This window comes from Zootoca vivipara, chromosome 15, assembly GCF_965207765.1.
Source record: "Zootoca vivipara chromosome 15, rZooViv2.hap1.1, whole genome shotgun sequence".
Classification (NCBI taxonomy): domain Eukaryota; kingdom Metazoa; phylum Chordata; class Lepidosauria; order Squamata; family Lacertidae; genus Zootoca; species Zootoca vivipara.
Window position 1 is genome coordinate 24022853 of NC_142598.1, and position 17486 is coordinate 24040338.

A 17486-nucleotide genomic window follows, 5' to 3' on the forward strand; every position below is an offset into this window, starting at 1 on the left:
TATAGCCAATCACACATGGCTGCCTTGATGATGGCCTTGGATTCAATTCCACCATTGCACTAAAAAGTTTAAACTTTTAGTACATGCTTTGATTTTAAAACAACTTGTGTTTAGAAAGCACAGCTTATAGTTATTTTCTTGGGATGTTGAAGCAGTGTGTTTCTATGAGCTCCTCCTTTAACATCACAAAATGACATCATTTCCCTTTTAGGTGTAAAAGCAGCCAGCTAACTTTAAAATTCATGAAATCAAGCCACCAAGGCCCTAGGGTGTAGGATTTCAGAACTACTACTCCCTTACCAGCAAAATGCAAAAGAACTGGAGATTGCAAGATATTTGTTCCAGGTCACTGCAACCCTGAACACACAAGACAAATTGCACCTACTGCTTAACTAATTCAAAGACTTTAAGGAAGAACTTGGAAGTTATGTTTAATGAAAAACGCAGCAAGTTTTAAATCTCGGCTATTTGTTCACTTGCAGGGAAAGTTCTATCCTGCAACAAGCAAGGAGGAAAAAGGCCCTATATTACTCAGTTTTCCGCAATATACGCTGTACTAAGTGGATTCTTTTCTCAAAGGGATAGCCATGTTGGTTTGCTGCAGCAAAAAAACAGAACCTGTGGCACCATAATGGGTACTGTCACTTTTCTTCACTCCAAACAAATTGCAATATTGAAAAACAATAAAGTAGTTTGTAGTTATTGTGGGATTAATTAAAACCATACATGAATATTTTCACATTGTCTTGTACTCCCTAACAATTCAAAAGTAGTCAGTTATCATCCTAATCAATCTGTTGACCAGGGATGGTTATAGCGAGCATATGACTTCCTGGTTACTGGTCTGTTTCCAGGCACAATTCAAAGTGCTGGTTATGACCTACAAAGACCTCCACGGCCTAGGTCCAAGCAGTCGGAAAGACTGTATTCCCTGCCTGGGTTTTGAGATCTTCAGGGGAGGCTCTTTTCTCAGTCCTGCCACCTTCACAGGCATGCTTGGTAGGGATGTGGGAGACGGCATTATCAATGGCTGCTGCTCCCAGACTTTGGAACCACCTTCCTAAAGGAGTCAGACTGGCTCCCTCTTCTCTTTCCACCGGCAGGTGAAGACTCTTTTGTTCCAACAGGCTTTTGGGGAAACTGGCTGCTTTTAATGAAAGGGCTTTGTAATGGTGTTGTTGCAGCTACTCTCAAGTAAAGACACCCAAGTCCGTGCTTGTTTTTAACGGTTTTATTATGCATAATATTTACAGTGGAGAGCAGCAGAAAACATGACCTCGTAGTCACTCGCAGAATCCGGGAGTGGACGTTTCCTGTTGCATGACCAGCATAAGAGCTTGGGCACCCTGAAACGCCTCCTCCCGACCTTACGTTTAGTGGCGCACCTTAATTCGGGCGCTGGAAGGGGCTGCCTGTTCCCCTCCACCTCTTGGTCGAGGTGGCGCAAGGGCTCTCCCACATCACTGAGCTTTGCCTCCTCCATCCCGCTAACTTCCTCATTCCTCCCACCTGACCCATTGCTGCTGCTCTCACTGGGCGAAGTGCTGGTCAGCAGGATGGGGGGAGGTTCCCTGTAGGAAGGTCCCCTGACAGGCTGGGACTGTGCTGTTTTTTATTGCAATTATTCAGGCATCCCCAAACTTCGGCCCTCCAGATGTTTTGGAATACAATTCCCATCTTCCCTGACCACGGGTCCTGTTAGCTAGGGATCATGGGAGTTGTAGGCAAAAACATCTGGAGGGCCGCAGTTTGGGGATGCCTGCAATTATTGGTATAGTTTTAATATATTTTATATATGTATATAGTTTTAATTCTCTCCATGTATAATTGTTTTTAAGGATTACTTTTTCTATGTTTTTGTTTTTACAGTATTTGTAAACTGCCTTGAGTCCCATAAAAGGGGGGGGGGGGAGAGGGCAGGGTATAAATAAATATATAATAATAAAATAAAAGTACTTCAATTAAAGCACTGGAGTGATACTGCATCAAACACCTTTCTGTAAAATTAGATAATTATGGGTTTTAAATGTTTTCCAAAGCCCAAAGCAATTCCATAAAAACATTAAACAAAAGAACTCTGGAAAATTAGCTACTTAAACATGTTTTGCAAGAAGACTTAGATAGCCATGGGTTTTGTTTTTTTTAAGTTTCTTTAAAAGTGTCATCTAGAAGCTTTCCCCTTATTTTTTTTCTAATGGTCTTAAGGCAATTTTCTAACATTTGGTGCAAAGGTGTTATTAATATGTAATTTTCTAAAATAAGCTCCCATATTGTCATAGAAGGGAAAGAAAGTTACTTTGTTCTCATGGTGGCTGTTACAAGTTGTACGTAACTGTGAAATACCAATCAGCATGCAATGTTCTTGTGAAACTTTAAGAATAGTCATTCTGCTCTCAGCCATGCTTACTTTGGTGCAAGGGGGGGGGGGGAGAGACAAGCTGAAATCCATTAGGCATTTTCAGATAGTTGTGTTTAGAATGAGAAAATCAGTTTCTTAAGAGGCCAATTCCATTTCCCCCTGTCTTTCGGTCATTTTTTAAAAATAACATCTTTGCAGTATGACACACAACTGCAAATGTTGAGCTCATCAGTTTTATAACGTGGACCCCCAACGTATTTCTATCTTACATTAGACTAGAAGGATGAAATTTAGCTTGAACCTCAAAACTGTGTTGGATACCTTTGAAAATGCTAACTTTCTTATTGTTGTTGGTAGAGACTTATTTATGGTACTATATGCACCTGAAAACAAATATTGTGTGACCCACAATAATATATATATTGTGTGACCCACAATAAATGAAATTTAGCTTGAACCTCAAAATGCTGTTGGATACCTTTGAAAATGCTAACTTTCTTATTGTTGTTGGTAGAGACTTATTTACTATATGCACCTGAAAATAAATATTGTGTGACCCAGTTAAAATCAGGAAACAATCCAATAGCTAGTATAATATGCAAGCAGAATCTTAATACTAATTTTAAGACATATTTCCCTCAATTCTCCTCATAGCAAGGTCAAGATGTTTTGGAAAAAATTAGATATTTCACTTCTGCTGTAGTTACCAGTGTGAATTAAGGTCAGTTATATATAGATCATCTGCAGTTTAGCACAGTAGGTTTTACAGAACACGGGAGCTGTCATAATGTATCAGTCAAATGGTCTATCTAATATAGAGCACTAGGTCTGGGCTATCGTTAAAAGAGGAATAATTAATTAATTAGTGCTGGGAAGCAGAGATGAACTCCAGGCTCCCAAGATCACACTCAATCAGTAAAGTGCTGTTTAAAGTTGTCATGCCGATGGGCTACTAGAGTAGCTTCAATGGGCAAAGAGAGCCCTCTGAAGCGTTGCTTGCAGACAACTACCATCCATGCCAGCAGGTGGAATATATGACACATTTCTGACATTTCAATCCCACTCTTGTTCCAAGGAGCCATGGATGGTCTCCCCACCATTTTATCTTCGCACCCTCCATGTGAGTTAAGCATACCAAAATGACACCCCCAAGCACAACAGAACACCCTCATCCCATGATGGAAAGCCCGCAATGCAATGCAATGCAATGCAATGCAATGCAATGCAATGCAATGCAATGCAATGCAATGCAATGCAATGCAATGCAATGCAATGCAATACACCACCTGCCCCTATAAGGCAGGACTACCAGAATCTGAGATAAGGAGCAAATGTGGTTGAGGGGGAGTATACACTTATATTCTTACTTCTGCTACAATGAAACGTGCTGCATCACAACCTTTCCTCCAATATGAGATGTCGCATCCTTGCACACTAACTTGACTGACCAAACCCCAAGAGTGCTCATTAATGGTTCCTCATCATCCTGGGAAAAAGTTCTGCCCAGGACCTGTTGTTGCTCATCGTCTTTAAAAATGACTTGGATGAAGGAATTGAGAGGATGCTTATCAATTTTGCAGATGACATCATACCAGGAGGTGTAGCTAATGCCGCAGAATACAGAATCAGAATTCAAGGTAACATTAACAGACTGGAGAACTGGGCCCAAACTAACAAAATGAATTTCAGTAGGAACAAATGTCAGGTTCTACACATAGGCAGGAAGCACCAGCTGTAACAAATACAGCTGGATTGCCAGTAGTACATGTGAAAAGGACCTAGGGGGGTCTTGGTAGACCACAAGCTTAACCTGAGTCAACAGCAGCAAATAAAGCTAGCGCTGCATCAACAGACAGTAGTGTCCTAATCAAGGGAAGAGTACCACTCTATTCTGCCTTGGTCAGACCACACCTGGAGTACTGTGTCCAATTCTGGGTACCACAATTGAAAAAGGATACTGACAAGCTGGAACGTGTGCTGAGTGTGACCAAGATGATAAAAGAGTCTGGAGGAGTTGCTTAGCCTGACTAAGAGGGGTATGTTTAGCCCGACTGAGTCAGAGAGGACTGACAGGTGATATGATAACCATCTTCAAATATCTAAAGGGCTGTCACACGGAATTCAAGTTATGAGAAAGGATATTCCAACTAATCATCATGAAGAATTCTATGATGGTAAGACTGGTTCGACAGTGGAATGGACTCCCTCAGAAGGGAAGGACTGTCTTTCATTGGGAGTTTTCAAGCAGAGGTTGGATGGCATCTGTCATGGATGCTGTAGTTAAGATTCCGGTATTGTGGGGGGTTGTACTATCTAATCCATGGGGTCCCTTACAACTCTATGATTCCGTGTCAGAAAAACACCGCTCCACATTGTATGCAACATTTTCAGAGATGTTATGTCGCTTTGTGTACAACTTTTGCCTGCAATCATCACATCCGCCATTCTAACTTCCACAATCCATTTTGTAGCCTTAGCAGAATTATATTATTCACTTCTGCCAAATCTTTGTAGAATGGAAGTCTGCCCATCCCTTCTGTAAGCAGGGGAAAAGACTAAAACATGCCGGGGGGAGGGGGAAGACCCCTCCTCTCAACGGCACACTTAGGTCTCCATTACTCTCTCCCTCTGAAACCTGGAGCCAAACTCATGTCTAGAAAATCTCATTGTTGCTTATGTTTTGGAAAGCTTTTGCAGCCCTGAATATTTATTTTGTACTAACCAAACCAGAAAGAAAGCATTGTATGAACTCAGTAAGATTGCTATTAGTGTGTACTTACAAGAAGATGTATTTGTTCCTTCCGTCGATGCTGGAATCTTGTCTATAAGTTCTGCAATACACAGAAGGCAATATGATAGATAATAGAGATGCTCTGCCTTCCTATTGGAGCCCACAGTGGATTCCCAGAAAAATCAAATACTTCTCTCCTTAAAAAGAAGGAAAAGCAGCTCTGGAAAGCAAGAATCTTGAAAAGCTGGTTGATATTCCATATCTTCAAAAATGTGTTTGTGCGTGTGGGGGGGGGGGGAGTTGTTATCACTTTGTCTTGTATTTAGCATGTTTTTTGTGTTTTTATTTTGTATTTTTATGCTGTGAAGCTCCCTGAGATCCAAGGATGAAAGGTGGTATATAAATTCAATATATAATAATAGAGAAAGCAATTTGATGATGTCTTAGGCACACTATGAATAACCCATTAAATAAATAAACAAATAAGCAAGCTCCATCGGCACAAAACAGGTAGAGCTTTGGAAATGTTTTCAGCTGTTTGTAACAGGCCACCCAGAAATTCAAGGGCTGAAAAGAATCACTTTGTTTTATTACATAAATTGGCAGAAAGTGCAAGAAATATAACACTTCCTGGCTCATGACAATTGGACTTTCGGTTTCACAAGAAAAAATGCTATGTTTAGATGGTTCGACAAACAAAGAACTTGTAACATGTAGCTCTTTTGAAAATATCCATGCTAGGACGGGAAGGCCAAACCAAGAGGCAGGTTTAAAGAAGCTTCAGATTAGCCAGTGTAACATGCGGAAGATTTAGATTGAATAGAAACTCAACTTGAATTAGTTTAAAATGTAAATCGTAAGAACTGAAACAGACCAGCTGACAAAAAAAAAAGACTCTGAAGACTAGCTGAAATAAAGAGAACTAGGAAAGGAATCAGGATTGTTTAGGCTTCTGAAACTGTGTGGAAAATGGGCACAGGACCGATTAAAAACGAGCCAAGAATAGGCTGAAGACAATTTCAAAATAGAATAGAATAGAATAATTTATTGGCCAAGTATCAACCATACTTGGAATTTTGCTTCGACTACATTGCAATGTAAAGAAAATAAAAATTGTTAATGTTGCGAAGGAATCCTTTTGCTCTAGTTCAGAATGTCATTCTATAGCCAGGCTCTGTTAAACAGAGGCATCTCAGAAAACTGGAAGTCCTACGAAGTTGACAAATTAGCAGAACAAGCAGCTGCATGCACTTCGCACAGGGAGTGGGGAACTCAATCTTGTGATATCATAAAGAAAAGTTCATAGAAAACCTGAATGTGGTCCCCATTATAAATACCCTGAGAACCATCCCAAGGAAGGCAACATAAGGACAGATCTAAAATGCTTCCACTAATATAATATTTTATAAAGCATGCATGTTCCTAGAAGGGAAGCATATGCGATATTAACTATAGAAGCAAAAGACCTATTCTGAGATTGCCTTTTCATAACTTCCAAAAACACTAAAATTCAGCACTGCCATGCTACAAGAAGGCACATGCGACAGCAGAAGAAATTAGATGCATTTACATACTGGGACATTATTAAGGAAGAAGAAAGGATGAACACCTAGCAGGTTCCAAGTTATAAACAGTGATCTCTAGAGCCCTACTGTAAATGACTGGCTGTTGCAATGGGCAACCTAGGACCACATTTAAAGATGGAGGCATTAAACTCCAGCTGAGGTCTCAATACTGCATTAAACAAAGTCCAGGAAATCAGATTGATTTCTTTTTTCTCCCACATGCCGAAGATCCAGTAAGGTAAAACTGTAAAGATGTAGAGAAAGACTGAGCCTGCAGAATTTGCTTCAAGGAGGCAAACATTTCAACTTGACTTACGTGAGGATGTGTTTGATGCTTTTGTCAAAACTGGTATCATGTTGGTGGGTTCTGCAAAACAAAACAAAGATGAGAAGCAGTTACACATGCCAGGGCATTGCCATGTGTAAAAGGTTGTGTCCTGATGAAACTTGCAGGGTTTCTTGCAACTCTTCATTTGCCTTAAGAAAATTACATCTTATAAGTGGATGGATCAGAAAAAGTATCATATCAATTAAGTATCATAAATGGCAAAACTGAAAGGGGTTGACATAAGTTAAGGCTGTGTGGAGTTTGGCAAGCCATGTCTTGGTGAATTAATTACTCGATTGCTATTTTGCCTTTGTCTGTTCCACATGGGGAATTATACTAGAACTTGGAAAATGATAGATATGTTCTCGAACTGGAACACAGAGTTGAATCACATAAGATAGAATTCAACAGAAATAGATGTGTGCAAATGTCCTGTACAAAAAAGGGAGGGGGGGGACAAGGCACACGTATAAGATATGGGAGACCTGGTTTCACAGAAGTGTTTATTGTCGGCATCCATTGATCCTGAGAGACAATGGAAAAGTGTACCATCCAAGTCAAACCAGTATGGGAAAGACATGTTTTATTGCCACCAGGGCAGATGAAGGTGTCTGGTTTCACTGGTGCAGATGCACCACAGCGTTTCTTCTCTCTGCGCTCTTCCCAGTCATTTCTCCTCTGGTCATGCAGAACGCATCTAGGTATCTTAGATGATCACAAGCTGAAGCTGAGCCAACACTGCAATATGACTACTAAAAAAACCTAATGCAGTTTTAAGTTGTGTAAATAGAACTGTACAAAGTAGCAAGAGTTTCACCCTATTCTGCGTAGGTCAAGCCACATCTGGAGTACTGTGTTGAGGTTTGGGCACCAAATTTTAAAGAGGGCACTGATAAGTTGGAGCACACCTAGAGGAGGGGGACAAGGATGCCAATGACCTGAAACCTATGAGGAGCAGTTGAAAGAGTTGGGTATGCATAGCCTGGAGAGAAAAGGCATTCGAGGGGAAAACATGGTAACAGCTTTCAAATATCTGAAGGCCTGTCACATAGAAGATGCAACAGACTTGTTCTTTGTTGCTCCAGAAGACAAGACTAGGAGCAGGACTAGACCTTCTAGGTAGAAATTGCAGGAAAGCTGATATTTGGATACATTTTCTGTTTGACAGTGTAATCATGAAGAGAATGTAGACTCCTTAATAACTGAAGCTATTTAAGTACATGGTGGATAGCCATCCAGAAGTAGCCATCTGTTAGGGATGCTGTCATTGCATCTGCATTGATCAAGAGGTTGGGCTAGATGACACCCCCCCCCCCACCCAAGACCTAGAATTCTATTCATACAGAAGTGGCACCAAAGAAAAAGTTTTTTTTTCAGGATTGGTTTTTTTTAAAGCTAATGTGGTATCTCAATGAGCACACACACACACACACAAACACTTCAGTTAATTCTGGACACATAACTCTTGTGCAACACATGAACCCTTTGACAAGGCAACTATATATAACTAATAGTCACCTTCCAAGATGATTGCTAGGGTTGTTCTTAGTGATACCTGAATAGAGAGTCTTTCAATTAAACTGTAAACTTCCAACTTGTAGTATGAAAAGCCACAATGCATGTGTATCCCACCTCTCTATATGAGCTATATGGTGTCTATAGTGCAACATGAAATATAAGAAAAGACACAGGTAATCTTATTTCAAGATGCATCAGGATTTTCTGGCTTAGAATGGTAAGAGCAGGCCGAAGAAATTTCAGACATTTGAAGGAATGAATATGCCAGATGGAATATGATACATGTAGTTATGGTAATCCAATTCTTCAGATCTGCCAGACTCTTAGAAATACTGAATGCTATGCAAAATACAAGGAAGTACCTCTATTAATTGTACCCATTCCCAGTCATACAAAGCCACTAGGTGTCCACACATAATACTTTTACTACTTCTATCCAATGTACAGTTTAAGGCTTCCAAGACATACAGCCTCTCTTCCATCCTTGGGGATGCTGTTGAGGGCTCCAGATTACCTGTTTATTGAAAATTCATCCTGATTTAATTGCACAATGCTTATGCAGAGCTTAGAATGTGTCCGGTCTTTATTGAACATCTGTTCTTATTTGTTTTCAGGAAAGTTATGCAACAATGAGCATTCTTCGTGATTTGCTTGTGCAGTGTCTTCGAATTAATCATTTGTTCATCCCACATTTTTCAGTGCATTTCCCCATCACTTTCCTAACAAAAAGTCCAGGTTTTTTTTTTAGGAAGCACATTTCTTACAGGAAACAAATGTACCATTCAGCCAAATAAAGGCCAAGCTTATAGAACCAACTTAAATATTAGTGAGCTAATAATATACATCAAGTATTTAATTTGATAGTCACATGAAGTTGAGTCACATAGACCCTGAGACAGTAACTACTAAACTCTATCATTACCACATTTATGTTACAGCTGGTGTAAAATCACTGTTTTAGGAAAAGCTAGTTCTTGGCTCCATTAGAAGAAAACCGGAATGGGATAAACAGAAAACAGGAAGAAGTTACTTGAAGGAGTGCAATACTTGCTCCAGTGCTTGCCAAAGGCAGATGGCAACAAAATTTCTGGAAGAGCTACAATTGCCTTCTAAATATTTGCCAGCCTTCAAGAAATACACAGAACCATTGTCTTCCTTCATCTATGTTCACAACAGCAAAGCATTTCTTCTAAGGGAGCCAATTCCTAATTCAATCTTTGATTGAAGCACCACAAAATTCCCTGGAAATGTTCACCCATGCTTCTTCCCCTTCTACAGGTGAGCAGAAGGAATAAGCATATATTTAGAAGAAAACGAGAAAACAGATTAAAGATGGTATTTGTAGCCTAAGAAATCCTCAGAAAAGTTCAGCCACCCTAGATACAATCGATTGTTCTAGCACATAGATTTGGCTAGCTGATGGAGATGAGTTCCTTACTCCCACAGGAAACTCAGCAGGCATGACTCCTGGAATCCGAACAAGTCCTCTGCTCAAGTCCTCAAATAATCTGTTTTTTTGTTTTCTTAAAACCCTAATCCATAGAGGAGGAAGAATGATCTTTGGTCAGCTCCCTGTTAACAGCTGGTTAATAATTTAAACTTATTTACAAGCCACATTTCATACTTTTCTGAGGGGCAAGGATCGGTTCATTTTATAGGCAGGCATGGCATACTAGAACTATCAATATTATTCTAGCTTTAAGCTCTCGAAGCTGTCAATACAGTAGGTAACCAACCCAGTAATTATCTTATTCAAGACAAGATATAAAGCTGTAGCTCAATGGTAGAGCACTCTGTTTTGCATGCAAAAGGTAAAGGGCCCCTAGATAGTTAAGTCCAGTCAAATTTGATTATGGGGTGCAGCACACCATCTCCGCTTTCAGGCCAAGGGAGCCAGAGTTTCTCCGCAGACAGTTTTTCCGGGTCATGTGGCCAAAATGACTAAACTGCTTCTGGCGCACAGAACACAGTGTCCTTTACCTCCCAGGTCGTTCTTCTTCTTTGGCGATCACTCGTAGCCGAGTAAGATTGTCTTCCATAAACACGATTTTAACCATGGGTCCATAAGTGACTGTGGAGGCCAATTCTGGATCCACATGTCCTTCCACAGTTGGGACATTGGTTTCCAGGCGGGAGTTGATCATGGTGTGGATTTGACAAGCGTGCCTTCCTCTTAGCACGGCAAAGAGATAGAAACTGTGCCACTAAGAAAAAAACCTGTGCCAACGCTAAGGCTGAGGTTGAAAGAAGAACCAGAGAAATAAAAAACACCTGGTGGATAAAAAAAAGCTCAAGAGATCCAGCACTTAGCCGACCCTCATGATGCACAGAGTTTCTTTAAAGCCACAAAGACCATCTTCCAGGTTCAACACCACCCATGCTAAATACTACTACAGTGGTACCTCACAAGATGAATGCCCTGCAAGACGAATTTTTCGCAAGACGAATGCGTCTTGCGATCTGATGGTGACTCGCAAGACGAATTCGTTTTGCGAACAATTCATCTTGCAAATCATGGTTTCCCATAGGAATGCATTGAAATTTAATTAATGCGTTCCTATGGGCAAAAAAAAAGGAATTTCAATGCATTCCTATGGGAAACCGTGATTCGCAAGACGAATTTTTTGCAAAATGAATTGACTCACGGAACGAATTAAATTCATCTTGCGAGGCACCACTGTATGTATTTTGTTGCTCAGCATGCATTTGGACACTTTGCATCATGGTCCTTAGGGCAAGGAGGCCCTTGCCTATGTTAGGAAACAAGTGGATGACAATTTTGATCAAAATGGAGGACTGAACCTTATAAAACAGCACTGATTTTAACTACTCATTGATTTGCTGGTTTCTTGGAATTCTCAAGCAATGCTGGGTATGAGGCTGCTAGCCCTTTCCATACAAGTCTAAATATAGATTAAAATTTATTACCGTATGTTTGGCACACATACTTGAAAACGTTGTCCTTAATTTATAAGAGATGTTATCAGTGCCCTTCATTAGAGTTTCATAAGATACTTACAGTGTGACAAAGCCCACACAATAAAGGTGTAGCAAGACTCTTTGTAGAGAGAAAAAGTGACAAATTAGTTGGCGAAAAGCAATTATCATAAATGTACCCAAGCCTCAGTGTCTGCTATTTATATCACCCTCTTGTAGAACTTCACACATCTTTCCCGACCTCAATTACTCTCTCCTAAGGAGGGCTGCATTTTGAAACATGGCAAAATAACACTCTTTACTATAGTTTTTAAGAACAGAGGACCTATTAGCATTAAAAAGCTAAATATGTATGTGACCTTTAGTCCCCCCCCCGATTCTATTAATTGGTTTCAAAATATTATTTATTTGAAGGTGACCTAGGTGAGATATCCAAATACTTGCTAGTAAGGCAACCTTATCAGAAATACCTGGCTAAATGGAAATAATATTCCTGGGAGGACAATAAGCTGAAGGGTAGACCAGACTGCCAACATCACAATAGCTAGCAGAAAAAGGAGAAATAACCTGTGATAAAAACAGAATGAACAGCAGCCTTATTAAGGAAAAATCTTTCAAATATAGATGGAAAAGGCAGCCTCTAGAACATTCACATGCCCGTGTTGGGAAGGAAACCCCAAACAGAGCTTGCCTTCATGCGGATCCTCAACCCTTAAAACCTAAAGAACAAGATGGTGGTGAAAGAAAAAATAAAGAAGAAGAAGAAGAGTTTGGATTTGATATCCCGCTTTATCACTACCGGAAGGAGACTCAAAGCGGCTAACAATCTCCTTTCCTTTCCTCCCCCACAACAGACACCCTGTGAGGTGAGTAGGGCCGAGAGACTTCAAAGAAGTGTGACTAGCCCAAGGTCAACCAGCAGCTGCATATGGAGGAGCGGAGACGCGAACCCGGTTCCCCAGATTACGAGTCTACTGCTCTTAACCACTACGCCACACTGCCAGGCATCATCTGCTCCACATGCAATAACATGTGTCTTTTCCTATACTGGGGCAGTATAGCCACAGCAGGAGCAGTAACTTACCAACAGTTTGACTTCACCCCCAATGGCACACCTGCCCTGGCTCGTCCCGCCTTGTGGGCGGCTGGCCCCGCCCCTGGGTGCAGGGCACCCGTACCGCCCTTGGTGCCCAATCATCTTGCTCCACCATTGACCTTACTCGATGGTTTTAGCTCACCCAGCCTTAGGACAAACCTTTCTTACAGCTTGTTTAGGTAATTACAACACAAGCCTGAGATTGCTTGGCATGCTATGCCAAAGAGTGGCTTAGCTCAGTGTGGCACAGCAGCAGAACTATTGGGCTACGAGTGAAATGACCACAACTACCCAACCCCGGCAGGACCCTTCATGCAAAGCTGTGGATTGGAGCAAGTGTGCTGTGCAAACCAGATTGCAGTGGTACCTCAGTTTAAGTACACAATTGGTTCCGGAAGTCTGTACTTAACCTGAAGCGAACTTAACCTGAAGCGAACTTTCCCATTGAAAGTAATGGAAAGTGGATTAATCCTTTCCAGATGTTCCGCAGAGTACTTAAGCTGAAGCAAACTTCCCATTGAAAGTAATGGAAAGTGGATTAATCTGTTCCAGACGGGTCCGTGGAGTACTTAAACTGAAAGTACTCAAACCGAAGCGTACTTAAACTGAGGTATGACTGTAATGGACAGCAACATCACTTTAATGTACATCACTTTCTTTGAGATTAATGGAGATGAGTACCACTTTCTTGAGATGAGATAGCCACCTTCAGAAAAACAATACAAGGCATTCGCAATGATAACCGGGAGTGTTAACTTTTGACAAGCAAAATCACAGAGCAATACAGAGCTATCTTGAAACAACTCTCTTTTCTGTTCAAGAGAGAGTGGAATGTTCCACAGTTATTCAGAGATTTTTCAGAGTGAACAGGGCTGAGCAACAAGGGGTCTGTAATTGTCAAAAATCAACTGACAACTACAGCATTACTATGTTACTATTCTCTCTATGTGCACACCAACCTTCCAATTGTTGTGAACACAGTTATCCCTCTGATCTTTTACTTCATCATCATCATCACTTTTAATTTGTATACCGCCTTTCTATCATACAATACTCAAGGCGGTTTACACTTGCTCAGCCCCTGACCAATTGTCTTGAAACAGCCCTCTCAAACTGTGTACAATTTCACCAGTTCTCCAATTAGATGTTGAGAGAAAATAATAGCATATACTGTTACAAAAAAAAGGGTAAAGGTGAAGGACCCCTGGACAGTTAATTCCAGCCAAAGGTGACTATGGGGTTGCAGTGCTCATCTCGTTTCAAGGTTAAGGGAGCTGGCATTTATCCACAGACAGCTTTCTGGGTCATGTGGCCAGCCTGACTAAACTGCTTCTGGTGCAACGGGACACCGTGACGGAAACCAGAGCGCACGGAAACGCCGTTTACCTTCCCGCCACAGCAGTGCCTAATTATCTACTTGCTTTCTAACCGCTAGGTTGGCAGGAGCTGGGACAGAGCAATGGGAGCTCACTCTGTCACAGGGATTCAAACCGCTGACCTTTAGACCACAGCGCCACCCGTGTCCCTAGCATATCCTGAACAGAGTCTGCAAAAGTAATGTCAGAATGCAGGGCAGTATGATAAGTTCCACAATTGCAAGAGACCAGTGGGCATGTCTCTAGATAGCCTAGCCCTACCCAATGCAAGGGTTCCTTTTAACCTACTCTTTATTATTGTCATAATATAAATCCAATCATAACCACTACAAGTAATTATTTTACCATCATACTCTGGGTGTCCACTGATAAATCTGGCTCAGTTTTAATCTTACCATATCCAAGTCTTTCTCTCATACACAAAAACAAATTTTAGCCTGCTTCCTCAAAAGAGTCTGAAACAGCAAGTGCCAAGTATTATTGTTATTAACGTGAAAGCTGGTTGCTATGGTTGTACCAGCAAGCAGTTATGGAAAATCAGAACCTTTTAACTGGAAAAATGTATTGTACAAAGTATTTTCTTTACTACTGGGAAAACTATAGCTTTAACTATACGGACCTTTGTAGGCAAGGTGATGTCTCTGCTTTTTAAGATGCTGTCTAGGTTTGTCATTGCTTTTCTCCCAAGAAGCAGGCATCTTTTAATTTCGTGACTGCTGTCACCATCTGCAGTGATCAAGGAGCCCAAGAAAGTAAAATCTCTCACTGCCTCCATTTGCCTACAAAGGTCCGTATAGTTAAAGCTATGGTTTTCCCAGTAGTGATGTATGGAAGTGAGAGCTGGACCATAAAGAAGGCTGATCGCCGAAGAATTGCTGCTTTTGAATTATGGTGCTGGAGGAGACTCTTCAGAGTCCCATGGACTGCAAGAAGATCAAATCTATCCATTCTTAAGGAAATCAGCCCTGAGTGCTCACTGGAAGGACAGATCGTGAAGCTGAGGCTCCAATACTTTGGCCACCTCATGAGAAGAGAAGAATCCTTGGAAAAGACCCTGATGTTGGGAAAGATTGAGGGTACTAGGAGAAGGGGACGACAGAGGACGAGATGGTTGGACAGTGTTCTCGAAGCTACGAACATGAGTTTGACCAAACTGTGGGAGGCAGTGCAAGTCAGGAGTGCCTGGCGTGCTCTGCTCCATGGGGTCACGAAGAGTTGGACATGACTAAACGACTAAACAACAACAACAACAACATTTTCTTTACACAATCAAAAACTTGTCATCTTGGTTAGTTAGTTTGCATTTCTTAGTAATTATGCCAATTTTATTTAGCTATAGTATCTTCAAGGCCCTCACTGTTCCAAAAATGCAACTGTAACAAATGATGTATGTATTCTGATTGAATTTTTTGATGTACATTTTAGGTTTCTGAATGAGATCCCCCACATATTCTATGATTCTTTCCCCATATCTTTGGCTGGAACACAGTATGGGAATAATCTTATGCTCAGACATGTGTCCATTTATCTGAGTCACTACTTGAGCCTAGCATGTCTGGCTTAGTCCTGACTCTCTGGGATATTGCTTGGAACTGGTAAATCTATTCCAAGTGTGAAACTGTGCAGATTTATGAGCAAACAACTCCTTTATGCATGGGAACTATGTACGTTTACAAAGAAAAAGAAAAATCTGCTCAACCCATCATTCCATTATTTGTACAACAGTAACCCAGCACAATAATTAATGTAGTAGCAGTCTAAAGTACCATGAATATTGTTACATTATTTTTAGGTATCTTTTTATAGTTCATCTGGATTACATGTTTACAGATCAACACTTTAATAGCTTGCAGCCATTAATGGTCTGCATGGAATCTACCTTATTAATATTTGAGACATGAAAGCAACAGTGAACAAGTTGAACAAGAACTTCAGGAGAAACTCCTCAATACCTTCATCCTTGAAAATACTGTAATTTGTTTTTTTTTTTGTTTTACAATATATCTTTATTGATTTTTTTCCATAACAAGAAAAGAAAAAGAAAAGAAAAAAGACAACAACCAAGACACTGCAAACACCTACCAAACACCTACAAGACCTAAACAAAACAAGAGGGAAAACACACACCAAACCAAACATAAATATGAACATGCAAGAGCCATATTTCTAAAATATTGTAATTTGAATAAGAAAAAAATGAAGAATCAATTAATATGCTACCAAACTGATGCCCGGTGGGACGTGGGTGGCACTGTGGGTTAAATCACAGAGCCTAGGGCTTGCCGATCAGAAGGTCGGCGGTTCAAATCCCCACGACGGGGTGAGCTCCCATTGATCGGTCCCAGCTCTTCCCAACCTAGCAGTTCGAAAGCACGTCAAAGTGCAAGTAGATAAATAGGTATACCGCTACAGCGAGAAGGTAAACGGTATTTCCATGCGCTGCTCTGGTTCGCCAGAAGCGGCTTAGTCATGCTGGCCACATGACCTGGAAGCTGTATGCCGGCTCCCTCGGCCAGTAACGCGAGATGAGCGCTGCAACCCCAGAGTCAGTCACGGCTCCCTTTACCATTACCTTACACCAGGCATGTCAAACCTGCGGCCCTCCAGATGTTTTGGACTACAATTCCCATCTTCCCCAACCACTGGTCCTGCTAGCTAGGGATCATGGGAGTTGTAGGCCAAAACATCTGGAGGGCCGCAGGTTTGACATGCCTGCCTTACACTGATGCCCAAGCCACCTGCATACCTGATTGCTTAGCACCTTTGACAATATTCAATAATATTTACAAGGTAATGATGACAGACTTCATTCTTCCTTATGGCAATGTATGGATTGGTTTAAAGATTTGAAGGAGGTTGGGGAAGGGTTGCTGCTAATAATCAAATGTGTATACAGGTAGATCACATCTTATGTCAATTTCACTTATGCCATTTGCAACCTTATGTGGATCGCCAAAAATTAATTAAATTAAAAGGGGGGTGGGGAGTGGAAAACTCACCTGGAAAGGCCACCTGATATCGCACAAGACCTTGCCAGAGCCCAGTAAGCAATGGGGTTACAAAAGCTATTCAGGTTTCTCTTAATTGGTTCTCTGGGAAACAATCAGACTCTTGCTTCTCAAACTAATAACTCTGGGAGTCAATTAAGACTGGGCAGAAAGCCAAGTTCTGCCAGAGACATAGCAACTACTCTCTCATTGGTTGAAGGTCAGCACTGAACTCTGTTATTAAGGAATGCTAGCACATTTGTTCTGTGTGGTGGTGTAGGTGAGAGTTAGGAGACATGCTGCATCAGATGGTTGTGTGTGTGAGAGAGAGTAAGGATTTATTTTGCTTTGCTTTGTATATAGAAACTCTGTTTTTTCTTTTATTTAATAAATCCTATATATAGTTATTCTGCGTCCAGACGTTGAAACCTCTGGAAGTTTCCGTGTTGTGCAGCGATACTCTGCTACGTTTGGGCTAAAGCCGCTAGAGCTACGCCTGACACTTTATCAAAATTCTAAGAAAAGCTGCCTGCTTTGCAAGGGAGGGAGAAAAGCCTGCTCAGTGCCGGGTTCAAACAGGTTGGAATGG

At 41.1% G+C, this 17486-nt stretch overlaps 1 protein-coding gene across 9 annotated transcripts in view; it reads right to left on the reverse strand.

Moving 5' to 3' along the window:
* Positions 1 to 17486, reverse strand: part of NRG1 (neuregulin 1) — a 183759-nt gene that overhangs the window by 116949 nt on the left and 49324 nt on the right. For 3 of the 9 annotated variants that reach the window (XM_088658481.1, XM_088658479.1, XM_088658480.1), the window contains exons 4-5: positions 6972 to 7022; positions 5140 to 5190 (exon numbers count right to left, since the gene is read on the reverse strand). The exons of 3 other annotated variants lie outside the window; for them this stretch is intronic. In XM_088658481.1, coding sequence (XP_088514607.1) covers positions 5140 to 5190; positions 6972 to 7022 — 102 coding nt within the window. The remainder of the gene's footprint in view (positions 1 to 5139; positions 5191 to 6971; positions 7023 to 17486) is intronic. 3 more of the 9 variants (XM_088658484.1, XM_088658482.1, XM_088658483.1) reach the window with 1 other exon arrangement.